Source organism: Sapajus apella, unplaced genomic scaffold, assembly GCF_009761245.1.
Source record: "Sapajus apella isolate SASKATOON/1434 unplaced genomic scaffold, GSC_monkey_1.0 scaffold295, whole genome shotgun sequence".
In the NCBI taxonomy this organism is placed as follows: domain Eukaryota; kingdom Metazoa; phylum Chordata; class Mammalia; order Primates; family Cebidae; genus Sapajus; species Sapajus apella.
In genome coordinates this window covers 17,592-44,151 of record NW_022437235.1, presented here as the reverse complement: position 1 = coordinate 44,151, position 26,560 = coordinate 17,592, and the positions used below count along the sequence as shown (strand labels likewise).

Below are 26,560 nucleotides of genomic sequence, written 5' to 3'. Positions count from 1 at the left end.
TCTCTCTTGAGCAAACTCTAGCTCCTAGTGTGGCTTTTCCTTAGTTCTGGGGTTCTAGGGTAATTCCTTTACACTCTTTTACCCCATCCCTCCAGTCCTGACTTGTCATCATTTCCGAGAGTGCTCATCCCCTTCCTGGGATGTCCCCACAAATTGCCCTGCATTCCTCTAGGGCTGGACGTGGCTGCAGCAGAGGCAGTTTCATGTTCTGGGACAAGCAGATCACTTCTGGGGCAGGAAGGAGGCTGTCCCTCACCCCAGGCTCTGAGCACGTACTTTGATATGGCATTCAGGCGAGGATCTGGTTTAAGGGTACAGGTCCTTGGCCTGATGAGCATTTCTCTCTAAGATGGGCTCCGCTGAGATTGGCCTGGATAACGTTCACACGAGGCCTCAGTGGCCGTGAGCCACTGCTCTAAGACCTGGGAAATTACAGACTGTGCTTCTGTGCTGGTCCCTTTGGAATCAGAGATGAAATACCCAGTGAGTGGCGTGATGTGTTCTGGTCTGCGAGGCAGGAGATCTAGGTTTGAGCCCCGGCCTCTCTGGTCTTCAGTTTCCTCATGGATAAAATGGCCTAGGGTCCTTGCTGGCTCTGTCTATAGCAGCCCGAATCCCTGAGGGCAAATCCGGCTGGCATGCCAGGAGTCTGGTGACTGTCTTGCCTGGCAAGGGCTCTCGGCAGGGGTCAGGAGTCCCCAGCTCGGCACTTGCCCACAGCGACCTTATCCCAGCCCAGGAGGCTCTCTCTTACCTGAGAAGCACGGTCTGGAGCCAGCCAGTCCAGATCCCAGCTGTGGAAGTTGACCCTGCCCTGCCAGAGAGGCTCTCACTGCAAATTGGGGCACCCTGTGGAAGGCAGACCTCAGAAAGGCCATAGGACGGTTTTATACAGGGAGTTTCTCAGGGACAGATGAAAAGGGTGGTCCTGAAGTTTCTCCCCAAGTTTCTGAGGTGGGAAGGACTCAGAATTTGTTGCTGTGAAAGTCCGTGGGCACTAGGTGACACATGCATGTCACGATTAGGACTCACCTAGACTGGAGGTGATGCTAAGAGAAAATTGTGCAAGCCGGAAAGGCAGCATAGAAAGGGCACTTGAGCTCGCTGTGCCTCGGTTTCCTCTTTTGCAAAGGGGCAGTGATCCTGCTTCCCCAGCTTGTTAGAGGATTAAATGAGAGGATGCCTGTGGCCCCAGGGTGAGTGACCTACTAGTACCAACATCCCAGAAATGCCGGCCACACCCTGAGGGCAGGCGAAGCCTCTGTTCTTTTGGACCCAGCCCCCCCTGGCTGGGGAAAACTACCTGGAGATTGTACCCAGGGTCTTGTGGACCGTGGAGGCTCTGGAAAGAGCTAGGCTGAGGGACTGCCACTGCCCCTCCGACCTTCATCTGACCCGGGTACCCTCCGCAGGCACAGCCCAGAGCTCCCTCTCACAGTCGCAGCTTCTCTGACATCACAGGGCTTGGGCCTTCCTGAAATCCAGCCCTTTTCCAAACAGGGCCCTCCCTGAAGCCCTGCCTTTCATTAGCAGATGTGACCTCAGACAATTCACTTCCCTTCTCTGAGCTTACTTTTCTATCTGAAAGTAGGGATCCCAGCCCCGACCCAAAGTGAATGACTGTCTCCTGAGGGCCCCGCACCAGGGACAAATGTCATTTTCTCAGAGCAGTGGGGACTCCCCTGTTTGCTTCAAGGAAGAGGCAGAATGAAGGGGTGCTGCTCATAGCGGTGGGGTCTTTCCTTCCCATCTCTCCTGTATTCCTGCCCAGAGCATTCAAGGTAAATGGAAAAGGGGTTTGGAGAACATGCTGATTTTGCGTGTGTGTGTGTGTGTGTGTGTGTGTGTGTGTGTGTGCGCGCGCGCGTGCGCGTGTGTGTTGTGTGCACATTTGGGGAAGAGGTTGTTGCTGCACCCACCCATTCCCTAATATTTATTTGATGTATGTTTTCTTTTTGCCTTTTGCTCATCCTTCCTCCCCAGGAGCGGCTGCTGTGGCTTATAGACCTGATGGAGGTACCGTCCTTCCTGCCGGTGGGGACTGTGGGCATCCCTTAGCCAGGTGCTGCGGTAGGGAGCTGTGGCCTTTGCTGCCACCCCCTGACATCTGCACCCAGCCCTGGTGGGGACTAGGGGTTCTCTATGGTGCTGTCTTTCCAGGTCACCAGTTCATCAAGTTTCCTGGGCCCTGGGGTGACAGTCCCCTCCATTCAAATCCCAGCTCTGCCACTTTCTTGCTGTGAGACCTCAGGAAGTAGTTTCACCTCTCTGAGCTCAGTTTTAGGATCTGTAAAACAAGGATGATAATTCCTGTGCCGTGATGTGGCCAATTCCTTGGCCTTTGCGTATGCCATATGCTGTCTGTCTGGCATGTTCTCCTCCCCACTTCATATGACCTGTCTCCTATGTGTGCTTCAGCACTCATCTCAGAAGCCACCTCTTCCAGGAAGCTTCCCTGATCCTCCCAAGGGGGGTGACTTTCTGGCCATGGCTCCTCCTGTCCCCTGGGGCTTCCTTTGGCCACAGCTTTTGCCTCATGTCCCATTATAATAACCTGTACATGTCTCCCAGTTACCCACTGTGACTGCTGACTGTTGAGGGCAGTGATCACGTGTGTGGTTACCACTGAGTCCCTATCCCTAGTGCTCAGCACAGACCCTAGCCCACAATCTGGGCCTTTATTAATTACAACAGTAGCTGAGATTTGTTGAGTGTTGTCTATGGCACTGTGGTAGTGCTTTCCATTAGTATCTTCTTCGACCATCCCAGGAGCTAGGAGTTGTGAGTACTGCTGTGATCCCCATTTTGCAAAGAAGAAAACCGAAGCTCAGAAAGGAGAAGCAACTTGCCCAAGGTTGCACAGCTAGTGAGTGATGGAGCCAGGATTCAAACCCAGGATTGCCGATTCTCAGCTCTGCTGTTAACCCCGCCCTCTGGCTGTGATTCTTCTGTGAAGGATCTCACCAGCTCCTTGTAAAGCATCATCTCGTCATCTGTCTGCCTCTTTCCTCCCCTTTTTCTTCCTCCTCCTTCCTTTTTGTTAACAAATATTGAGCACATGCTGTGTGCTATGTACAGTTTGAGATGCTGGGGACACAGTAGTGAACACCAAAGAAATCCTTTCCAAGATGGAGTTTAGCAGAGAGCAGGAATGACGGACAATACACAGGATATAGGTAACTGAAATACACAGTATGCTAAGTGATGACAAGTGCTAGGGAGAAAAATAAAACAAGCATGGGGAATCAGAGAGGGGTTGGGTGGTTAGGGAATGACCCTTGAGTCAAGACCTGCAGGCGGTGAGGGAGAGAGCCATGCCCACCTCTGGTAGAAGAGCATTTCCAACAGAACCGGCAGCATGTGCAAAGGCCCTGTGGTAAGAGCGTGCCTGGAGTGTCTGAGCAAAGTCCAGGTAGCCAATGAGGCTGGAGCAGAGGGAGTACAGGGGCAGACGTGCTGAGGATTTTGACTTTGAGTGACATAAGAGCCCTTGGCAGGTAACAGCAGGGAACTGATGTGGTCTGACTTAGATTTAACAGGATCTCCCTGATTATTGAGACTAGAAATGAGTGGGTTTGTACCAAGATGAACTGGTTCATTCCTAGGAACCAGCTACACCCAGAGGTCTGTGGGCCAAGAAGGGCCTGAGCAGGTCATGCAGCCTGAGCTGCTAAAGATGTGATGACGGGTTTTGCAGGAACCAGCTCTTCCTGCTGCCAGGTCAGCCCCTGCCCTGCTGTCTCCTGGGAACACTCTTCTCCCCACCCCGACACACAGCAGGCTGAGATTGGAGACCCTGCCTTTTGCTCACCCTTCCTCCTCAGGAGCGGCTGCTGTGGTTTATAGACCTGATGGAGGTACCCTCTTTCCTGCCGGTGGGGACCGTGGGAGTCCCTTAGTCATGTGCACCCATGTTACCTGCATGTGTGGCCACAGGACAGAAACCTCCTCCACCTGGAAGCCCTCCTGCAGAGCGCACAGGGACCTAGGAGTCTAGACCTCCACACCTGTGCTCCACTCTGTCTCTCCCAGGCAGCGTGCTCTCAAGAAAGCCCCTCACCCTTGGCCTCAGTCTCAACATCTGTACAACCACAGCAGACCCCCATGGCTCCTCCAGTTCTGAGAGGCTTCTCTGTGCCAGGAGGTGCTGGAAAATATTTGGGGGAGGCACAGCAAGGAATGGCAGCTCTGCGTTGCCACCCCTCCTGTGTGGATTTGAACAAGGACTGCAGCAGTCCTCCAGAGAGAGAAAGAGCTGGAAATAATCATCTTTCTTCACCACCAAGTGCCACTGTGTGGTCTGCAATGCCACATCTTAGTAAGCTTCTGCTGCAGTCATGCTGAGTCGTAACCCCAAAATGTGGACAACAACCCAAACATTTCTTTCTCACGGCCAAAATCCCCTCCCGCATAGAGCTCTCGTACTTCTCCTATCTCCGCTGAATCACCTGTCACTTGCTTTGACTTCTTCGTGGGTTTCCCTTCCCCAGTAAACAGGGAGAGCTGGCGCAAAGTGGAGGCCCGGGAAGTGTAGAGCAGAAACGGAAAGGAATTCACACTCTTCCCGGCCACCTGCAGGATGGTCTTCTACCATTTGGCCTTCTAAACATTCGCCTCCTGCTTCGTAGGAAAATGTTCTTCGTTACAGTGTTCAGATGGGCAAGGTGACATCACGTGGCTGGCTATCGATGACCGAGATGCCCCAGACACTGGCCCCAAATGGAGCCAGTTTCATTTAGCCTGAATTCCTCGGATCACGCTGTGTGGTTATTGATCCCGGGTTAAATGTGGCTCACTCTGCAGCCATTTCTCTCAAGCAGACACAGTCAATCAAAGGAAATCAGATCCAGCTCTCCCCTATTCACAAACTGTTTATTTTCCATTTGTCTAATAGAGAGCCAGCCCTGGTCATTTTTTGCTGCCTTCACACAATATCATTTCCCCCCATAAAGACGTTGGCCAGGAGAGCAGAGTGAAAGAAGAAAGGCCTGCCTGATATTTCTTGAATTTCTCATCTGGTGCCAGCATGGCTGTGGCAGAGGAGCTTCATTTCACAGACTTTGGAATCCTACCAGCCAGGTTCTGCTCTCCAGAGTAGTAGTTCTGTTACCTTGGGCAGGTGACCTGTGTCTTCTGGGCCTCCGTTTCTGCATCTGTGCAGTGGACTGATAAGACCAGCTGTCTGTGGGTTGTTCTGAAGATTCCGTGAGAACAGGAGTGGATGTGCGGGTGCGGACTATGGAGGAGCCCATTCTATTTCTACTCCACAGGTTGGAAAAGAGCCCTGTATTAATCCATTCTCACACTGCTATAAGAAACTACTGGAGACTGGGAAATTTATGAAGAGGCTTAATTGACTCACAGTTCTGTCAGCTGTACAGGGAGCATGGCTGGGGAAGCCTCAGGAAACTTAGAATTATGATGGAAGGTGAAGGGGAAGCAGGCACCTCTTACATGGCGGGAGGAGGTGGAAGAGAGAGAAGGGGGAGGTGCTACACACTTAACCAGATCTCATGAGAAGTCACTCGCATTCACAGGAACAGTAAAAGGGAAATCCACCCCCATGACCCAGTCATCTCCCACCAGGTTCCTCCCCCAGCACTGGGGATTACAGTTCAACATGAGATTTGGGTGGGGACACAGAGCCAATCTATCTCAGGGACTGCAGGGGATTGTAGAGAAAGGGGGATTGGAGAGGTCAAGGCCAGCCTTGTACTCACAGGGCAAATGCCATTGAGGTCAGGAGGCAGCAGCTGGGATACCCCCTGGACTTGACCTCAGGCTTTTTCCACCTGGATTTGAGGGATCTTGTGCTCCAGCCCTGTCATATGCCTGGAAGGAGGCTCCCAGACCTGCCCTAGGATGCTGGGGACAGGATCCCTGCCCTAAGACCTTACTGTCATTCTTCCCTCCTCTTGTCCCTCAAAAAGAAGGCGGCCAGGGGGCAGTGGGCATGGCGGTCCGCACCTCACTACGTTGGCCACTTTCCATGGCCCCTGCGCCTCCCTCCTCCTCTGCAGCACGGTGGGCTGGGAGAAGCTCAGGCCTGTCTCAGGCCCCTCCAGCGGCAGGGACCCTCACTGTCAAGCCAGCTTTTTTCAGAAACAAGTAGCAAATGGTCAAAGAGCTTTATATCTCCCCCTGCATCCTGACTTTGGTCCAACCTGGATGGTTTAGAGAATCGTCCTCCATCCATGAGCGAGGCGAGAGAGGAACTCCATTTATTCCTTCACTCATGCATTCAGCCCCACCTTCCTGCATGCAGCAGCCTTCCTCCAGCACCTCCTGCCTGCCAGGTGCAGAGCCTGCCCTCCTGAAGTTGAGCAGGTCCGGTGGAGGAGGCCACCGCAACTCAGATCATTTCCATGACGCGCGCTCTGATGAAGCAGGCCGAAGGGTGGTGTGAGAACATAAGTGGGCCCTGCCCAGTCCGGGGTACTGGCGGGGAGAGGTTCACGCTAAGATCTGAAGTTGTTGGCTTCAGCCAGGCAATGAATGACATGAGACAGCTGAGGAGCTGGGAGGGCATGTCCGAGGGCCCTGAGCAGGGAGGCACATGGCCACTCAGAAGAACAGAAGGAGACTAGTGTCAGGAGTGAAGGGCAGAGGGGCGAGGGTCAGGAGCAGGAGGCATTTGTGTTTAACCCTAAAACATGGGGCACCGTGAAGAATCTCTAGTAACAACATGATGTGATCCTGTTTGTACTTTTTTTTTTTTAAGAGGTAAGGTTTCTGTTGGGGTGGCTCACTGCAGCCTTGGACTCCTGGGCTTAAATGGTCCTCCCACCACAGCGTCCTGAGTAGCTGGGGCTACAGGTGGACGTGCTCCCATGCACAGCTGATTTTTACATTTTTTGGTAGAGATAGGGTCTCACTATGTTGCCCAAGCTGGTCTCGAACTTCTGGCCTCAAGGGATCCTCCTGCCTTGGCCTCTCAAAGTGCTAAGATTACAGGCATGAGCCACCGCATCCAGCCCTCTGTTCACACTTTTTAAGCTGTCGCCTCTGTGGAGAGAGCCCAGAGGTGCAGGGTGGATGCGGGTGACCAGGAGGGGCTGTTGCTGCTGTCCAGATGACCTCCTGTCTGCCACCCAGGAAGCTGCTGAGTACCGAGGATGGTGGGTGTCTTCTTGAGTAGAAGAGCCTCCTCCATCCCAGGGAGGCCTCAGCATATGCCCCTGCACCTTCTAGAATCTTCAGCTTTCCCAGAGGCCTTAGTGCCGCTCGGCCTGACCGCAGCTTTACCTGGAGCCTGAGTAGGACCATTCCTACCAGCCAGTGCTTTCCCGTCTCTATGACAGTTTAGGGAACACCTGCCTTCCCCTGTGATGAAGTGGGGTTGCTGGAAGCTGTTTCTATCAAGCGGAGTCAATTCCGCAGAGGTCAGAGCCTGTTTGAACATGGACCGGCCCCTGCTGCCCTCTGAGTGAGGACTTTCCCAGCTATCAAAGGGGGACGTGGACTAAGCCCTGACTTAGGACTGGGGGCCGTCCTCATTTCTGTGCTGCCGACCCCTCTGGCAGGCTGGGGAAGTCCTGAGGCCCCTTCTTAGAATAAAGCTTTAAAAGTTTAAAATAAAATACAATACATAGGATGACAGATCATATCAGGAAGGAAACCCCATCACAAAACGTGCCACTTTAGGACCGAAATAACAAGGTTGAACAGTGGGTCAGTAACTGCTGTCATGTGAAGCCAAGAGGTGCATAAGTGGGCTTTTGCGGACACCTGCAACAGCTGGAATCTGACTCAAAAGATTGGCGCTTTCTGTGGTGACCACGACCACTTCCACCGCGGCTTTGTTGCCTCCGCTTGTAATGAAAGGAAATGTGGCCTTTCAGTCAGAGGTTAATGAAAATGAAGCTGTAACAGCGCTCCCAGCCAAGGTCTCAGGTGCCTGCATCCCCTCCCGGGAGCCCTGGTTTCCAGCCTTATCCTCAAGGCTCTTCTTGCCTTAACCTTCTAGAGATTCTGGGTCACTCTCTTTTCCACTGCCGTCCTTTTCCTAAGACCACAGGGAGGGAGGGGCGGAGCGGGTTTCAGCTTAGCATGAAAGGAGGAAGCACGGTCTGTTCAGCAGCGCACAGGCCTCCTTGCGAGGCGGCGGTGACTCCTGCCCCATCTCAGGGGGGCGTCATGCAGAAGCTTCCCAGACAGCTCCCTACTGTTGTGAGCGGGTGGTCAAATGTGATAGCCGGAATAGACAAGCTGGTAGCGAAGCACAGTGCCGGCCCGTGTTGGGGCGCTCGTGATCTCAGCCACACAGCCGGTGTGGGGCCCAGTTAGCTGCTTTCAGGACTGTTTCTCTCCCATTCCACACCTCTGACCTTTCCCTTCGGCCCCCAGACTTCCACCCCTACCCTGTGTTTGGGAGGGGGGGTCTGATGATCCCCTGTTGCCACCAGCATAGTTGACACTTCCAGCGTCTTGTCCCACAAACCTCTGGCTCCCTGGCCCCTGCCGCTTCACTCTGGGGACCCCGCTGCCTCCCAGGAATGTCAGGACTTACTGCCTCTCCCCTGCTCACATCCCTGTCCCTCCATTTCCCTACCCCCGCCTTTTCCTGGGTCACAAGCTCCTCTGCTGAGCCCAGCCCCTGCTGTGCCCCCGGCCTCGCTCTTTTTGCTCTTTTCTTTCCCCCCCCCCCCCGTTTCTCTCCGTTACTTTCTGCCTCTGCCTTTCTGCTGAGTCTTCTGTTTTCTCTCTTTTCTCTTACTCTCCCTCTGATCTCCCCCTCCCTCTGTCTTTATCTCCCTTCCAGTCAGCAGCCCCTTCAGGCAACATCTAGGCACCCACTGGCAACCCTCCAGAGGCCTTTGTGACTCAGTGCCTCAGTTTCCCCACATACAGAATGAAGAAAGAGCCACCCAGCCTCCGGCCTCTGCTGCATTTTGGGGTGGGGGTTGGGGAAGCCTGTTGGCTTGACATCAGAGTACAGAAGCACGACCAACAAAGAGCTGAAAATAGCACCTTTATGTAAGAGCCCTCCCATTGTAATGAGGGGGAGGAGGCCTCGAAACCCGGAATTGGGCTGAGAGGAGGAGAAGGGCTGGGAGGGAGGAGCCGCATTTTGCTGAGGTGGCCCGAGGTGCCCAGCTGGCCTCAGGCTTTGACGTCATGCAGGGGAGCCTCACCTGTCCCTAAGTCCACCGTGCAAAGGTCAGCATGGGGGTTGCCCTCTTCATGTTGTTTCATCCCCTGACATTTCCCCTAGACCGTACCTCTGTGATATCAGGGCCCTGATTGGTCAGCTCAGGAAATAAAGGGTTCTTTTCTCTGTAAAAAGGAATTTGCTGAACTGCCACAGATTTGAGGAAGGAGATGGAAGAAAAATGGCAGCAGGTCATCTTGGCTCTCGTGGGAAGCAGGTTTCTGTCAGGGATGTGGAGTCAGGCTTTGAATAGGGTTCAGCTTTCTGCCCTGTCCTTGCTGTGTGACCTTGCACAGGTGACCTTCCCTCTCTGATCTTCAGTCACTTCAGCTGTAGAGTGGGCGAAGGGTCCCATCTGGCAGGATGAATGGAGCCGCCAGGCCTAAGCCCTCAGTGAGGCTCTGGCCTCAGTGGGTAGAAGGGGAGGGGCCCAGGTGGCTGTGACTACATGTGGGTGGTGGCGAAAGTGCACAGGCCCAGCTCCCGCATGAGCTCTGACCTTGAGCCTCCTCTGGAAGCCCGTTCTGCAGGCGTTTCTGCTGACGCATCCCCTGGGTCCTTAGCCGGCTGTCTGCAGCTATTTCAGATGCATAAGGAACATGGCTCGGGGACTTGGGACTCCTGAGTGTCTGGATTCAGCAGATGGAGTCTGGCAGGGCTGAGCTCCGACCCGTCTGCCGTTTGCTCCACTTCCGGCCTCCCCCACAGGGCTGGCTAGTCATCCCTCATCTACCCCTCACCCTCCCACCTTTCCACCTCCACCTGCCATGTCCCCAGGATGCAGTTACAGCAGGGAACGAGGCTGAGGCCAAGGCCGGCTATGGTTGCCTTCTCTCTCATTTCTGAGAGGGTCGTTCTTGGGGGCCTCTGGTTGCTAGGACATCAGGGCCCTGCCCATTTCTGGGGCTAGGATTGAGCGGCATGGGCTTTGGGGTGACCTAGACCTGGGCTAACAACCCGGTCTTCTGTAGAATGGTCAGATGACCTGGACAAGTCACTTCCCTCTGAACTTTAGGTGTAGTAATGTGACAAGGGACAATCCTAGTACCTGCCTCACAGGGTCATTGGGAGGATCAAATGAGATAAGTAAAACACCCAGCACAGGGCCTGGCACACAGTAGGTCCTTCCTAATTTGTAGTTCTCGAATACCCTTTCCAGGAGAAAGCCACGCCCGCCTCCCCCCCAGCTTCCCTGGAAAGCCATCATGGCTTCCTACGTGGCTGAAGGCGCAAACAGACTCCCACGGCATTGGTCCCACCATGTACTGTCATCTGAGCCCAACCCCAGCTTCCCCCAGGGTCAGCTGCAGGTTGAATTCCTGGGGCAGGGGGCAGTGGCTCCCCTTGTCTTTGCTGTAGATACCTCGAAGGCTCTGACCCCTCTCTGTGCCTCCTGCTGAAGCCGGGGCCGTGAATGTTGAGCCTGGGGAAGTGGCTGCGTATCAATCACTGCCTCACTGTTCACCTTAATGCGCCTGGCTGGACTACCAGGGAGCATCGGACTCATTATGGTCTAGGAGGAGGGAGGTGGTGGGAGAGGGCCGCCATTGCTTTCCATCCTGGTTGTCACATGGGCCAGGGCACCTCCTGCAGTTCATTCTCTGGCTGGGGCAGATTGCAAGGCCTCTCCATCTTCTGATGCACGTAACAGTCACCTCCCTCATATGCTGAGCCAGGCCCTGTTCTGAGTACTTTTTAAGTGTTAATATGTCCGCTGCATAAGGCAGGTATTGCTGTTACCCCATTTTACAGAGGAAGGATTTACCCTCCATCACTCAGCTGTAAGCGGCAGAACTGGGTGTGAACTCAAAGAAGCTTCAGAGGTGGCAAAGGCGAACCAGTGTCACTCATCAGTGGGCGAGAGAGCATCCCAATCACCCTCTCCATTTTCAAAGAATCCCCCAACCACCACATACCGTGCCTGCATCCCAGGGGCTGTCGGCAGCAGCTTCCCGGGAGGCAGTGAGCAGTGAACAGGTCAGGACCACGTAAGCCTCAACTTTGTAGGGAAATGGGGGCAGTTGCCCCTGTGTGACTGCCCCTGAGGCACCGTGGGACCAGATGAGGCGCTCTGGGTTTCCAAGGCTCTCACCCGGAAGGCCCGTGTGAGCATCTTTTGGGTGAGATGGGGATCTGTGTGGCATGACTCTGGCCTCTGTCTTAGGGGTATGGTGTCAGGAGTGCCTTCTGTCCCCACCTGCTGCCTTCACACTCACTCGAGCATTCATTACTGCTCACTGCAGGGACTGCAGCACCACCCCGCTCAATCCCTGCCTGCTCTGGCCGCCTCCAGTGATGGCTCGAGTGATTGATTGATTCATTCATGGATTCATCAGTTTGCTGAACAAATGTTTATCAAGCAGCCACTGTTCGGAACACTGAGGAGAGAGTGAGGACCAAGTAGTTCCAAGTCCTGCCTTCTCAGAGTTTACATCCTATTGGGAGAGACAGACAGTATGCAAAGAGTATAAAGTCAGATGGTGATAAGCATTACACAGAAAACCAACGCAGGAGCAGGGTGTGGGCCGGGACGGCAGTGGGACAGTGCTGTTTTAGACAGGGCTTTTCTGGGAGAGGCTCGCCGAGGTCTGAACTAAATGGAGTAAGGGAATGAACCACAAGTGTGGTGCAGAGAGAGTGCAGCAGTGCAAAGGCCCTGGGGCAGGATTGAACCCGTGATGTTGAAGCAGCAGCAGGAAAGGGTCCAGTCATGCAGGCAGAGTGAGTGTAGGGTTTGGAACTTCCTCCAACTGAGATGAAGAGACCTTGGGGGTCCTGAGCTGCAGAGAGATCTGGCGTGTGTTTCCGGGTTGACCCTCTGGCTGCTGGGCAGAGATAGTGATCAGTGAGGAGAAAAATAAAGCAAGGTGGGTGGGGTGGGGAACTTATGTTGTAGCTGGGGTGGTGAGGGTAGACCTCGTGGCGGAGGTGACAAGTGGGGTAGGTCTTGAAGGAGGTGAGCAACACCACGCCTTGCGGATGGATAGCCAAGCAGAAGAGTTGGAGGCGGAGACAGCAGCCAGTGCGGAGGCCCTGGCGCATCCACGGTATTCCAGCCTGGCTGGAGAGGATGTGAGCAAAGGGGAGCTTTGTGGAAGGCAAACTTGACCACATCTCTGTGGCAACCCACTGCCCTCTGGCTCAGGCCCAGAAGCTCCATGCTTGACTTCTGTGGAGCGCTAGGAGCTGCTCAAACATCCTGTCTCCTTCCTGCTTTACACCCTTTCCTCTATCTGAAACACCTATCGTTCCCTTCTTTTCTCCGCTCACTCCCAAAACCTAGCTTTAAGTTGTGCCCCCTCCTCCAGGAAGCCTTCCTTGATAACCCCTGTCCCAGTTGCATTATATGCCTATGTTTGCCTACTCGATGCTCTCTCTGCAGTCTCGCTGTTGCTTGTTTGCGTGTCCACCGACCCCATTGTCTCTGAGCTACAAATGGCAGGGGTGGTGTCTCACCTCCTCTGTGTCCCCAGTCCTTTACAGCCTGGAGCTTCAGAGACTGCGCAGTATTCAGCACTGCACTTGAGACTTCAGCCAAGTGTTGATGTGGCCATCAGGGTTCTCCAGAGAAAGAGAAGCAATCAGATATACTATATTCATTGTGTGGGGCCGGCCCACGCAGTGATGGAGGTGGAGTCCCATGATCTGCCCTCTGCAAGCTGGGGGCCCAGGAAAGCTGGTGATTTTGTCTTAGTCCAAGTCCAAAGGCCCAAGAACCAGAAGCTCCGGTGTCTGAGGGAGGAGATGGATGCCTCAGCTCTAGACGAGCACGCAAATTTGCCCTTCCTCTGCCTTTGCTTTGTTCAGGCCCTTAGTGGATTGGATGAGGCCCACCCACACTGGGGAGGGCGAGCTTTGCCCAGTCCACCCGTCCAGATGCCGATCTCTCCTGGAAGCACCCTCACAGACACCCAGAGATAGTGTTTCACCAGCTGCTTCAGCATCCCTTTGCCCGGTCGAGTTGACACGCGAAGCGAATCATCACGGTGGTGGAAGCTCTTTGCCATTCTGGACTCTGGGGCAGAGAGAACTGGCTCCCTTAACCCTCAGGAGAGCCCAGCTCAGAGAGGAGCTCCAATCGGCCACCCATAGAGAGCTCACAAACAGCCTTTTGGTAGCTCAGTGTCACTTAAGGGGGCGTTGGGTTTCTTTTTGTGAACTGAGAAGGGAAAAAAGAAATAGACATTTTTTGCAAAATAAGGCCCATTTAAACCTAAAACCACCTTGAGATTAAAACCATTAGAATTTTAACAAGGGAGAGACTCTCCCCATCCACTTCTCTCTTGCCATTTTCACACCTTCCTGGGATTCATCAGCCAGCGGTGGAGGGAGGCCTTGGGTTTTGGAGGCATGACTGCAGAGCACAGCACTCCTGGCCAAACCCAGGAATTCCCAGGCCAGGCTGAAGATGCCCCAGCATCTCTGGTAGTTCAGAGGAAGCCTGAAAGTGATCAGAAAGTCCCAAAGAAAACTTCAAAGTGACCAGCAGCCAAATTGACCTTCATTTTAATGGGCAGAGTAAATTTTGAGGAAGTGAGGTATGTCAGGGCTCACCCGAACCACATGAAGGTGTCCTAAGACTTCCAGATTTTGGTGTGCTGGAGAGCAAACCAGTTTTCCCTTCTCAGCTTCTGTTTGCTCACCTTGCTTTCTTGTCCATTTCTAGAACACTCTCGACCTGGAGGAAACTGGCGAGGCTGTCCAAGGCAATGTCAACGCCCTCCCGGATGTATCCGTGGTAAGGCCCTGGCTGGCCCCTTGGTTCTGCTCCCCGCCCCCGTCTGCTCAGGCCCTGGGGGCTCCCTCCTCTCCATGATGGCCACAGAGAAAGAACGGAGGGTGGCAAAGGAGACAGGCCTCTGCCATGAGCTCTCAGACCCAGCTACAGGTCTGTGCACAGGCGCACCGTTCTGCCATCTCTAGCTGGTGCCAAGATCACTTGCCTCTGGTGATTTCAGGCAAGGCCATCAGGCTGATTGGCCACAGTAGGACTTTGAGCAAGTTTCTTAGCCTCTCTGCGCCTCAGTTTTCCCATCTGTAAAGTCGGGATGATGATCATAGCATACCTACCCCATAAGTTTGTGGCAAGGAGGAAATTAATTAAGTAAACCCTTTAGGAGGGTGCCTGGAAGGCTGGTGGAGCTGTGCAGGTGTCTGCTGCGGACCTAGGCAGAGGGGAATGGTAGTCACAGTGTCCGCAGCTGCCCCTCACCATGTACCTGCTGTGACGCGGGCATTGTGCTAACGGTATCCACACGGCTTCTGACATCGCCACACCACCTCTTCTGGGTAGGTGTGCTTTTCCCCACTGCCAAGAGGTGTGCTCAGAGAGGTGCTGTGCCTTGCCCAGGGCCACACAGCACCCCAGCCTGTGGATCCATCTCCTCCCATCCATTCTCTCTCCAGTTCTTTGACCCCTCATGCTTCTAGTACTTAATCCCCTAAAAAGAAAAGCCAAAGAAATGCATTTTTTAAAATATATTTTCATCCTCTCCATCCCGTCTCTAATGAAGTCTTTTATTCCCTGTGACAAGCTCTGGCTGATGCCAAGAATTTCAGTTCCCAAAGGTAATGATGCCGTCCCCAGAGACACCCGCCAAGATCCCAGCGCTCATCAGCTGCCGAGATACGGGGGAGAAGTTTTCCACTCGGGTGTTGCATTATTCAGGGCTGCGTGGCCAAGAGCAGTTAGAGTGGGGACAGAATTCCAGCCGGGCCTGGCACCGCTTGGCTGCTCGGCCTCCCCTCTTCCAGGCGCGATGGGTTCTGACTCCTTCTCCACCTGCTGGGTTTTTTGGCAGGATGATGTCAGATCCCCCTCCGAGGGGCTGTCAAGCTTCAAGCCACTGCCTCCCCCACCACCTCTGGCCCAAGGCAACGACCGCCCACTAGGCCAGCCCAGGAAGCTGGGGAGAGAGGACCTCCAGCCGCCTTCCTCCGTGTCTTCCCACTCGGGCACTGTCTTCTCGGCTCTACAGAATCGCAGCCCACCAGCAGGCACCGTGCCCACCCCAGGAACCTCCTCTGCACAGGACCCGCCCTCCTCCCCCATCTATGCCTCCGTCTCCCCTGCCAACCCCGGCTCCAAGAGGCCGCTGGACGCTCACCTGGCGCTGGTCAACCAACACCCCATCGGCCCCTTCCCTCGGGTCCAGTCACCCCCGCACCTGAAAAGCCCCTCTGCAGAGGCCACAGTGGCCGGTGGCTGCCTTTCGCCCCTGTCACCCTCCAGCCACCCAGACCAGACGGGCACAAACCAGCACTTTGTCCTGGTGGAGGTCCACCGTCCCGACAGTGAGCCAGACGTCAATGAAGTGAGGGCCCTGCCCCAGACGCGCAGTGAGTACAGCAAGGCCGAGCTCTGTGGTCCTTGGGGGATCCCGGTCCTCTCTGGTGATATGAAGGGTGGGAGCACTGCCTGTCGAGGGACCTGCTACCCCAGATGTTTCCTGGCTCAGGGCCAGAGTGGTAAAGGGAGTTGGAGACCCCAGTTTGAATCCCGGCTCTGCTGCTGACTAGCTGCGTGACTGTGGGCAACTGCTGTCTACACCTCGCTTTCCCCATCATAAAACGGAGATAACAGTAACAACCCTGCCAGGTTCCTTCGAGGGTGGGAGCATCTTCTCCAGTTCCCCCTGCCCTGGCCACCCCGCATTCGCCAGGAGGACCAAACTCGTGGAGGGCAGGGTGGCTCCTGTTCCTGTCCCCCAGGGCCTGGCCCAGAGGAGATGCTGAGGGGAAAGGTGGAACCTGAAGTGGCCGTCTCTGGACCCTGTCAGGTCCAGGGTCAGGGTGCAGGAAGAATCCTGGGGAAGCCAGCCGACGCTGCGCCCCAGCTTGCTAGAGGCCATGGGCTGAGGGAGTAGAGAGAAGGGTGGAGCCTGCTTTCCCCACCCTGAGAGCTGTGGAGCTCCCGCCTGAGTTTGGAGCATTTTGTTGGATTCTGCTGCCATCTTGAGGCTACAGTGATGCATAGGACCCATAGGATGCCCCTGAGCACCTGTACAGACCAGGATGCAAAATGCAGGGCCCTGGCGCTCACAGCTTAGTGAGGGGAGGCCTCTTAGTGAGACTCAGGGCTGTCACAGATGGAGCACTGCTGCCTCTAGAGCTGGCACGGAGCTGGACCCATGGGGTAATAAGAGCTAACAGCCATACCAACAGTGAGCACTTTCTGTATGCCAGACAGTGTTAGAAGGGCCTTGCCTGTAGTATTAACTCATTTAATCCTCCCAGTAGCCCTATGAGGCTGGTACTACTATTATCCCCATTTTACAGACAAACAAACTGAGACATAGAAAGTAGCAATTTCTGGCCGAGCGCGATGGCTCACGCCTATAATCCCAGCACTTTGGGAGGCCGAGGTGGCGGGTCATTTGAGGTCGGGAGTTCAAGACCAGCCTAAGCAACAGGATGAGACTCCCATTTCTACTAAATATACAAAAATTAGCCAAGTGTGGTGGCGGGGACTTGTAGTTCCAGCTACTCAGAAGGCTGAGGTGAGAGGATCGCTTGAACCCAGGAGGCAGAGGTTGCAGTGAGCCAAGATTGCACCACTGTGCTCCAGGCTGGGTGACAGAAGAGTAAGCCTCTGTTGAGAGAAAAAGAGAGTGGGGGGGGGGGGGGGGAAGAGGAGGAGGGAGGGGAGGGGGAGAGAAAGAGGGAGGAAGAATTTCTAGCTTACTAGGAAAAAAAGAGAAATTCCGAGAGAGAATTTCCAGCTTACTAAGAAAAAAAGAGAAATTCTGAGAGAGAGAGAGAGAGAGAGAGAGAGAGAGAGAGAGAGAGAGAATTTCTAGCTAAGAAAAAAAATTCTGAGAGAGAGAGAAAGAAAAAGAAAAAGAAAGAAAATTTCTAGCTTACTAAGAAAAAAGAGAAATTCCGGCACACCCATCCTGAAGCCCTGAATGACCCCTGCCTGAGTGGCGGGCACTGCCCTCCTGCCCACCAGTCAACCCAAGACACTTGACTCTCTGCGTAACAGCCTGGCCCCTGAGTTTGCAGCCCAGGTGAAGAGCGCACACGCTGGAGCCAGGCAGCGTAGCATAGGTCTGTTCCCTTGACTGCTCCATTCTGTACATCGTACCTCCGAGTTTTTACAATAACCCCAGTGATCAGGCACCATCGTTTCTGTATCGGAAGGAGAGTATAGGAGGCTTAGAGAGGCTATCCTGCTTGCCCATGCTGCACAGCTGCTCAGTGGGAATTCACACCTGACCCGCCAGACTCCGGAGTGTGTGTTCTTAACTTAGGGTCTGGAACTCAGGGGCCAGGCTGTTACACACACAGTGAAGCGGCTTGGGTTGACTGGTGGGCAGGAGAGCATGTGCCCGCCACTCGGCTCAGCAGGGGTCTTGCAGGGCTTCAGGTCAGGTGTAGCAGAATTTCTCTTTTATTCTTGGGAAGCTAGAAATTACTTATCATATGAAATCTTCTAATTTGAATGTGTTGGTTCATCATTAAAAATTGATAGCATTGGCCAGGCATGGTGGCTCACACCTGTAATCCCAACACTTTGGGAGGCCGAGGTGGGCGGATCACCTGAGGTTAGGAGTTCAAGAGCAGCCTGGCCAACAGAGTGAAACCCCGCCTCTACTAAAAATACAAAAATAAGCTGGGCATGGTGTTGCACACCTGTAAGTCCAGCTACTTGGGAGGCTGAGGCAGGAGAATCACTTGAACCCAGGTGGTGGAGGCTGCAGTGAGCTGAGATTTCGCCCTTGCACTCCAGCCTGGGCAACACAGCCAAACTCTGTCTCAAAAAAAAAAAAAAAAAAAAAAAAAGCATTATGTGAGTTTTAAAACAAAGAAAACCCCCACATCTGTGGGCTGGGTTTGCCTCCTGACCTCTGTTTTAATCATCATGCCAGTGGCTGAGAACTGAGAGATCAAGGCAGATGTCCTGGAAGTCACGGCCTTCAGGCCAGGTCTTGAGTCTGTGGAGAGGGTAGCAGGGAGTGGACCTGCCCTCCAGGCCCATGGTCTCTTCATTCCTTCCCCTATCTTTGCCTGGGGAATTCCCCCAGCCTTCCAGCCTCCATCTCCATCACTGCCTCCAGGCAGCCCTCCCTGCCCCCAGCTATATAAGCTGCTTCTCTGTTCCTTTTCTCCCCTCCCAGCAGCCTCTACGCTCTCCCAGCTCTCAGACAGTGGGCAGACTCTAAGCGAGGACAGTGGTGTGGACGCTGGCGAGGCAGAGGCCAGCGCCCCAGGCCGAGGCAGGCAGACGGCGTCCACCAGGAGCAGGAGTAGCAAGGAGCTGCCTGGGAGTGAGAGGCCCACGGACGGGGCCAGCAAACCGGTGAGCCGGGAGGAGGAGGATGCAGAGGGCGGAGAGGAACACAGGCCCCAGTGCACAGTGGGAGGTCCCTGGACCCGGGTTCAGCTTGGCAAGTGACCGCAAGGCGAGGCAGTGAGCTCCCCATCAGTGGAGGGATTTGGACGTCCTGGAGGAGCACCGTCCTTTGCCCTGACACTGGGGGCTGAGGCTGCAGGTCGGTCTTGGGAATCTTTACACTCCCCTCAGTTTTGACATGGCAGGTGGCTGAGACAGTCTTTGGAGTCAGGCCTGAATTCAAGTCCTCAGCCACTGCCAGGCAGCCTTAGGCAAGCTCCTTAGCCTCCCGAGCCTCAGGGGGATTTGGTGAGGATTAAAAAGAGCTGAGAACACAAGTGCTTGGCTTAGCATGTACCACCCCTGAGGCTCCCGACACAGGGCTGGAGCCTGAGCTCTGCTGACCCAGGGAGGTGTCATGGCCCAGTCCAGACCCCTGACCAGGTCTGCCAGCTGCCAAGGCCTCAGTAGTGTCCTTCCTCCCACCCACAGCCTGGACTCCTGGAGCCCACGTCCACTCTGGTCCGTGTGAAGAAAAGTGCAGCCACCCTGGGCATCGCCATCGAGGGTGGTGCCAACACCCGCCAGCCCCTGCCCAGGATTGTCACTATTCAGGTATGTCCCCAGGAGCTCCCCTGGCCATCTCTCCCCACCCCACAGGGCCCTTTCTCAGCATCTCCAGGGTTTTGCAACTCTCATGGGTAACATGGCACGCAAGGGCAGAGCCAAGCTATGTCACCTTTGTTCTTCTGGGCCTCAGTTTTCCTGCTCCAAGTGGTGGCCACCCAGATTGTAGCTACCTGCTTGGCAGTGTTGGGACTGGCCCAGTGGGTGGTCAAAGCCAGGCCCACCTAACCCTCAGGCACCCCTGTCCTGTGTCTCCTCCCTGCAGAGAGGCGGCTCAGCTCACAACTGTGGGCAGCTCAAGGTGGGCCACGTGATCCTGGAAGTGAATGGGCTGACGCTTCGGGGCAAGGAGCACCGGGAGGCTGCCCGCATCATCGCCGAGGCCTTCAAGACCAAGGACCGTGACTACATTGACTTTCTGGTCACTGAGTTCAATGCAATGCTCTAGAGGCCACTGCCTGAGGGCCTCCCACCACTGCCCAGCCCCTGGACCCGGTCCCTTCTCACTGTTGGCTTCATCAAGCTCCTTGCAGGGTTGGGGCTGCATGGCCAGGGTAGCAGGAAGATATCCCCCCTCCATCCCAGCCCACTGGACCAGAACTGGGAGAGGAAGGGAGCAAGGCAAACAGAAGGTCAGGTCAGGAACTGGTGCTGTACTGGGTACACAGTAGGCGCCCAAGACAAGGGGGCTGCAGGACAGGAAGAAAGGAAAAGGAAGGGCAGAGCGCTGGTTTCACTGCTGCCCCACTGTAGCTAGGACCCAGCCCATCCCCAGATGCCCAAGCCTTTGTCCAAAGTGAAGTCACTTGAGAATTCGTGGACACAGCCCCCAACCAGGGGGCATCTCACAGGACCTTTAGTGCCACAAATAAGCATCAAGCAACTCCCCATTCACACCCCCATTCCTCCTGGCTCCTATACCCCATGGTATTTATTTATTTCCCTCCCCATACCCCTGGGGACCCAAGACCCCAGCTTCCCTCTGTACCCCCAGCCTATCCCAGAGGCCTTGCAGGTGACCAGCAGTGTCATTGTATTTATATACAGAGCTTATGACTTTAATTTTTCAATAAAGAAATATGAACAAGGTTAGAGGCCAGCGTGCTGTGTGGTCTACCTGTGTGGCTGGGGTTTCCATGTGGTGGGGGCATGGGCAGGACAGGTGGGGCAGTCAGTGCGTCACAGACCCCACTCTGCCTGCCCCTGTGGCTCCATGTGGGATACACGGTGGGGCGTGCAGGGGTGCTGGAGCCACGCTCACATCTTGGAGCTTCTTACTTGAAGACTTGAGGGCAAAACTGAAGTATTTACAGATGATATTTTTAGATTAAGACCCACAAGTATGTTATGAGGTGGAATGCACAATGTGCATGAATGTTTTAAATCTCAGATGTGGTCCGTCTTTGGTCCATTTCCAGAAGCTGCCTTGGAGATAAGGATGTATATGCAAGCAATCAGCAGGGAGTACCCTTAGGAAAGACCAGCAGGGAAGGGGAGGAAGCTGGACAGGGAAGGGGAGGAAGCCAAGCAGGGGTGAGATTTCAGGCGGAGTCCGCAGAGGGCAGCTTCAGCCTGGTCCCAGGAGGACCCCACGGTGTACACTAGGCCTAGAGTTGTCTCCACTCAAGGCCAGAGGGCCGGGCTTTCATGCCTGTCAGTCTTTGGACAAGGCCCATGGGAAGAGGCTATAAATTCCCAGTCACTTCTCTCTACCTGTGTAGGCCAAGCTGTTCCAGTAGCCAAGGGCAGTGGGTGTCAGAGCAAAACCTATGGAGCGGGTGGGGAGGAAAAGGTAGCAAACGCAGTCTGTGGTACCGCCACGGTACCGCCTCTGTCCCAGCCCCAGGGTTCATTCCTTCCATCCTCAGTATTTGTCTGGAAGACGAAGAATTTGAGAAATCCTGCTTCGTCCAGTCCTGTGTCCAGAGTTCTGCCAGAGGTGGGTTAGGGATAGTTGGTTCCATGCTCTTGTCCCAGATCCTGTCCTTGGCTGTCCCTGTTCTCTTTCCAGCCTGGGCAGACCACCTGAGCCATAGATTCCCCTGAGGCAGCTGGTGTTTCTGAAGGCACCCCTGCCATTCCCCCTCAGGGCGCTGTGGCCCCTCTGCAGGGAATGATCCCCCACCTAGCTGCAGGAAGGCTTTGTCAGGCCTCTCATCTACTGGCATTCAACTCCAAAGTTTGTGTGGTCATGGGCAAGTAGTTTAACTCTCTGAGCCTCAAGTTCCCCATCTGTAAAATGGGTTTGGTAGGCTAAATAATGACTCCCAAATATACCCAGATCCCAACTCCTGGAACTTTGGAATGTTACTTCATATGGCAAAGGAGTTTTGCGGACATGATTAAGTTAAGGTCCTGAGATGGGGTGGGCCCAGTGTAATCATCAGGCTCTTATAAATGGGAAGCAGAGAAAGATGTAACAGAAAAGGAAAAGGTATGATCATGGAGGCAGAGGTTGTTGCAGTGATGCGCTTTGATGATGAAGGAAAGGACCACAAGCCAAGGAATGTAGGCAGCCAATAGAAGCAGAGAAAGGCAAGAAAGTGGATTCTCGCCTCAGAGCCTCCAGAAGGAAACGGTCCCACTATCACCTGGACCTGAGCCCAGTGAGACTGATTTCAGACTTCTGCCCTCTGTAAGAGAAGGCATTTGTGTTGTTTTAATTTATGACAACAGCCACAGGAAACTAACACAAGGATGCTGCTGCCCCCAGCAGCTGCGACTCACAGCCCCATGTCTGTACTTGGGAGGAGTAGGACAAGAATGAGTTTCTGGACTTGTTGCTTCTGTAATTCCTGGGCCTGACTCTGAGGCTGCAGCCCATTGGGTGCGAGAATTTTAAAAATTTCCTTTGCAATTGGACTTAGAAAGGTCCAGCTCGTTGTCCAAAGTCACACAGCTAGAGAGGACAAGTTTGGACCCACTGCTGCCTGAAGCCTGGGTCTGCTCTTCCCTGCACCTGTCCTGGTGTCGTTTTAAGTGTGGTGGGCTAAGGCAGCTTCAAGTACTGGGAGGGTGGGGGAAGGGTTGTCAGAGGTCCACCCTGGCCACATGTACCTGTGACCCTGGCATCTTTACTCATGATACCAAAGTGGGAGGTGTGTGTGGGGGGGGAATGATTGGAGAGTTGCAGGGTCTGCTTCTCCCTTCCTGGAGAATGCTGGGCAGGTTACAAAATGCACCAAACCTCAGTTTCCCCTTCTGTTCAAGAGTCAGACAGGACTGCCATGCTGCTTAGGAACCTAGGAACACAGTTCACTTCCATGACCTGTGTGGAAAAACACCTGGGGTTCGTCCTACCCTGACATTTCAGAGCCAGAGCCCAGAAGGATTAGCTAAAATGTTTGCCCCGGCACAGAGCTGGTCCTTAGTGGGTAGAAGCTGCTGCTAAACTTACTACTGGATGCGTGTCCAGGGAGTAACGGGCAACCTGGGGAACTGGCAAGTGCTTTCTACCAGGAGGAAAAACTTCAAAGCATTCAACTTTGGATGCAGCTGGATGAGGAACCTTGGGCAAGTCTCTTCTTCAACAGGACTTTATTAACCCTCTTGTGTTAATAGGGTCAGTCAAGGTGCTCTTTAAATCAGTACCACTGATTTATTTCTTACGGGCCTGCCATTATGTTTGTTTATTTACTCTCAGCAACTGTATAAGGTGTGGGTATGAATCCCATTTGCCTGAGGCTCACTGACTGCAGGTGGCAGAGCTGGGGCAAGAGCCCAGGTGAGTTGGACACTGTGCATCCCCGTCCTTTGGGGTGTTTGTGTGGTGGACAAGGGATGATGTCTGTGCTGCACTCACAGTAGGACCTTGGAAAAGTTCTTGTCCATCTCCGGGCTGGATTTCCATGCTTGCCTGATGGAGGGGGGTTGGACTAGAATATACTTAGGGGGAGATGATAATACCTACTACCTCACAGGAGACGACTGAGCAGCAGAAGAGCTTCCAACAGGTCTGACCTGTAATTAGTGATCAAGAAAAGTTTATTATTACTGTTACTAACCAGTCCGTTTCAGCCATGACAGTTTGTGATTTCCTCCTCACTGTGGCTCTCTGCGATTTTTTTTTTTTTTTTTTTTGAGATGGAGTCTCACTCTGTTGCCCAGGCTGGACTGCGGTGGCCCAATCTTGGCTCACTGCAACCCCCGCCTCCTAAGTTAAGCGATTCTCGTGCCTCAGCCTCCCAAGTAGCTGGGATTACAGATGTGTGCCACCATGCCCAGCTCATTTTCGTATTTTGAGTAGAGACGTGGTGGGAGGGGTTTCGCCATGTTGGCCAGCCTTGTCTCGAACTCCTGACCTCAGGTGATCCGCCCGACCTCCCAAAGTGCTGGGATTACAGGCGTGAGCCACTCTGTGCGATCTTGCATAAATGTCTTACCCTCCGCAGACCAGGCCTCCATCTCCAGGTCAGCGGTGGGGCTGATCGCGGTGAGGACGCACAGCCTCCCAGGTCCGACATTTTCATCTGGCAGCAGGGTTTGCGCTCCCCGCGTCCCAGTCCCTGGGGGCGGGCCGTGGCGGCCGCCTCTCTGCGATTGGTGCGCTCCCAGAGGCCCCGCCCCCCTGGGCCGCTCCCCGCCGTCATGGGCGGGGCTTGGGATTTTGCAAAGGAGCCACCGCCCCGCCCCGCGCCCGGATTGGAGGCCTTTGTTTGCCGCTCAACTCCAGGAAACCACCCGCGCGCGGCGGCTGCCAGCAGGTGAGGCGTGGGGAGGGGCTCGCAGTGCGTCCGGGGTGGTCCCGGCCCCTCGCTGGGACTCAGTTTCTCCGTCGGGAGAATGGGGAGGGAGAGTGGACAGCACCAATGGGTTCCGTTCCACTGTGACGGCGCTGCTTTCGGTCTTTTCCACGTGGAAACACCACGCGCACGCGAAGGAGACGCATCGCGGCTCCGGGAATGGGAGGGAGCCCTGGACGGGCGATCCGGGCCCCGGTCCAAACCCTGCCGGCCGCGGGGTTCCGCAGTCTCCACCCTCCGACCTCAGTCTCCACCTCTGCACAATGGGGGCGTTGGCCTTTTCTCGCTCCAGCTGGGGCTGGTGGCAGGGAGGGGAGGGGTCCTGGGGGAGCTCGGGGGTGGGCCTTGGCGGGGCCTCGGCCAGTGTTTGGGCTGGAGGCGTGGCCCGTGTTGCTGTGGTTACTGGAGAGGTGGGGCTCTTCTGTCTGGGATTTGTGTGAGATTCGTTCACCCAGCAACAATCCGCGCAGCCTGGCGGCCCTCGGAGCTGCGCGCCCTTCCCGGACGCCTAACGCAAGTTTCTTTTCCTCTTTTTGTCACGGGGTGGGAGGTAGAGCAAGGGCCAGTGTCGGGTAGGCAGCCTGACAATGGTAGGAACTGAACGAGCTGCAGAAATATGCCCAGTTCCCTCTTGGTACACATAGAGGAGGAGAATGAAGTCCAGAGAAGGGTCGTGATTGGCCCAAGGGCGCACAGCAGGGAGGTGCAGAGCTGGGCTCTCCCCAGTGTGATGGGGCTGGCACAGGCAGAGCCAGAGTTTGCTTGCTGCGTGACCTTGGGCGACACTTTCAAAGCTCCTTTCCCGGGCTTTTGTTGAAAGAAATGACGAATTGGAGCCCATCATTACCTATGTTTAAAAACCTGCTTCTGAGATAGTCGGAAGGGAAAAGTGCTGATAACAAATCCGGGCTATGTCGGAACAGAGGGAAGCTGAGACAGGCTGCAGTGAAAAGAGACATTGTTCCTGTCCTCTAGAACAGAAGGAGAAGAAATGGGCTGGAACTGAAGCATGAAAGACTGAACTTAGATACACACAGGGACTTCCCAAAAGACTTTTCCAGGAGCCTCCTCTGGAGTTGGTGGGTTTTATCTGGGGGCTGTTTTGTTAATAAAACAGAATGGCTACCCATCTGTTAGAGGGGGCTCAAGCCTGGTTTACTTACAGGGGAGTGGAACCTATAGTGTTTTGGGACTCTGGGTTTATTCCCAGGGACAGTCTCACAGTTCTTCTGCAGGAGGGAGACGATGCCCACATGGGGCCTTTGCCTCCTAAAGTCCAGCTGGTTTGCATTTAACACATGTGATTGGGGCTGTTTGTTGCAAGGGGATTTCATCAGCTCCCACCGTCCTGCAGACTCTGCCAGGGGCGCTAGGATCGGGGTTTCCAGAGAGACTGGGAATGGTCCCAGCACTGCAAGGCCGTCATGCTAGAGGGTATTTTGGAAATTGGTGCACAACATGGACATTTCAGTTTCCCCCCATGAGGCATGGAGAAGGAAGAGTATTTTTAAAGCATTCACATCCCCAGTCGAATGCCTGGCCCTTTTTATGTTTCCTAGGTCCTAGAAGGTGGGAATGATCTGGAGACCAGGAGTAAGAAGCACTGGGTTTAGATCCCCAGCCTGGCTTCAGTTCTGAGTGCCACAGTTTTCCCTTCCATAAAGTGAGGTTGGTAATGCCCACTTTACCACCATAGGCTCGAGTGAGGGGGCATCACTGAAAGCTTTTGCTCAGTCCACATTCTAAGTAAATGAGGAAACTGAGGCTCAAAGAAAGGAAGGAATAATGACAACAATAATACCATTGGTATTATTAGCTAATATTTATTGAGTGCTACATTCTAGCCACTGTGCCAGGGCTTTTACTGCAAGAAGTAAGGTTTAGGAGGGCAGAGGCTCGTATCTGTTTTGTCACCATTGTTATTCCCTCGTGCCTACCTAGTACAGAGCCCTACATATAGTAGGTGCTCAAAACATTGTTGTTGATCGTTTAGATTATGTCAGTTACCTGATGTTGAAGTGGGTGTTATTGCTGTCCCGTTGTACAGATAGAAAGCCTGAAGTTCAGAGAGGTTAAGCCACTTGACTAGAGTCACACAGCTTTTCACTGGTGTTAGCTCATTCTTACTTTGGGGTACGCAGGGTGTGTTGGTGTCAGCTCAGGAGAGCGGATTATGCCCATCTCTTCCCAGTGCTGCATGCAGTGATGTCAATAGCCTGAAATTGGTATGGTCAATTTCAGTAAGGGTGTTTAACACCATCAAAATTAGTAACACCACAAATCAGGGCTTTTTCTTACCTTCTTCTTCTTTTTTTTTTTTTTTTTTAAAGAGAGCTGCAGATGAAGGGTGGGGTGGTGGGAGATGGAAGGCCAGCCTTGCTTCTGCTTGGCAGCTTGGAGTTGGGGGCTTCTTGGCAGAGCCCAGCAGAGCCAGGCCAGAAGGGCTGCCCCCCACAGCAGCTCCCCGAAGTATGGGATTTGGGAAGAAAACCTTTGTGACATGGCTTTTGCAGCCTATGGTGTGAGTTATGCAGTGCAGCAGCCCCTGACTTGGGAGCAGGTTGGTATGAGCCTGAATCCCAGGCCAAAATGTCTGGCCTTTAACCTGAAAGTGACAGGAGCCACTGATGGTCATTAAGCAGGGGAAAAGCCCCACAGGATGGTGCCCTAAGATGGTTTATCCATTGTGCCAAGGGGTTGGGGGCT

General features: G+C 54.2%; 1 protein-coding gene across 5 annotated transcripts in view; it reads left to right on the top strand.

Moving 5' to 3' along the window:
* The window catches only part of LOC116545590 (whirlin), a 104,768-nt gene extending 84,564 nt beyond the window's left edge, over positions 1-20,204 (top strand). For 2 of the 5 annotated variants that reach the window (XM_032272130.1, XM_032272128.1), the window contains 5 exons: positions 13,818-13,889; positions 14,953-15,490; positions 18,271-18,452; positions 18,978-19,100; positions 19,378-20,204. In XM_032272130.1, coding sequence (XP_032128021.1) covers positions 13,818-13,889; positions 14,953-15,490; positions 18,271-18,452; positions 18,978-19,100; positions 19,378-19,560 — 1,098 coding nt within the window. In that variant the 3' untranslated portion in view covers positions 19,561-20,204. Of the gene's footprint in view, positions 1-1,983; positions 2,017-13,817; positions 13,890-14,952; positions 15,491-18,270; positions 18,453-18,977; positions 19,101-19,377 lie in introns of all 5 variants that reach the window. The other 3 variants (XM_032272127.1, XM_032272126.1, XM_032272129.1) reach the window with 3 other exon arrangements.
* Positions 20,205-26,560: the final 6,356 nt, after the last annotated feature.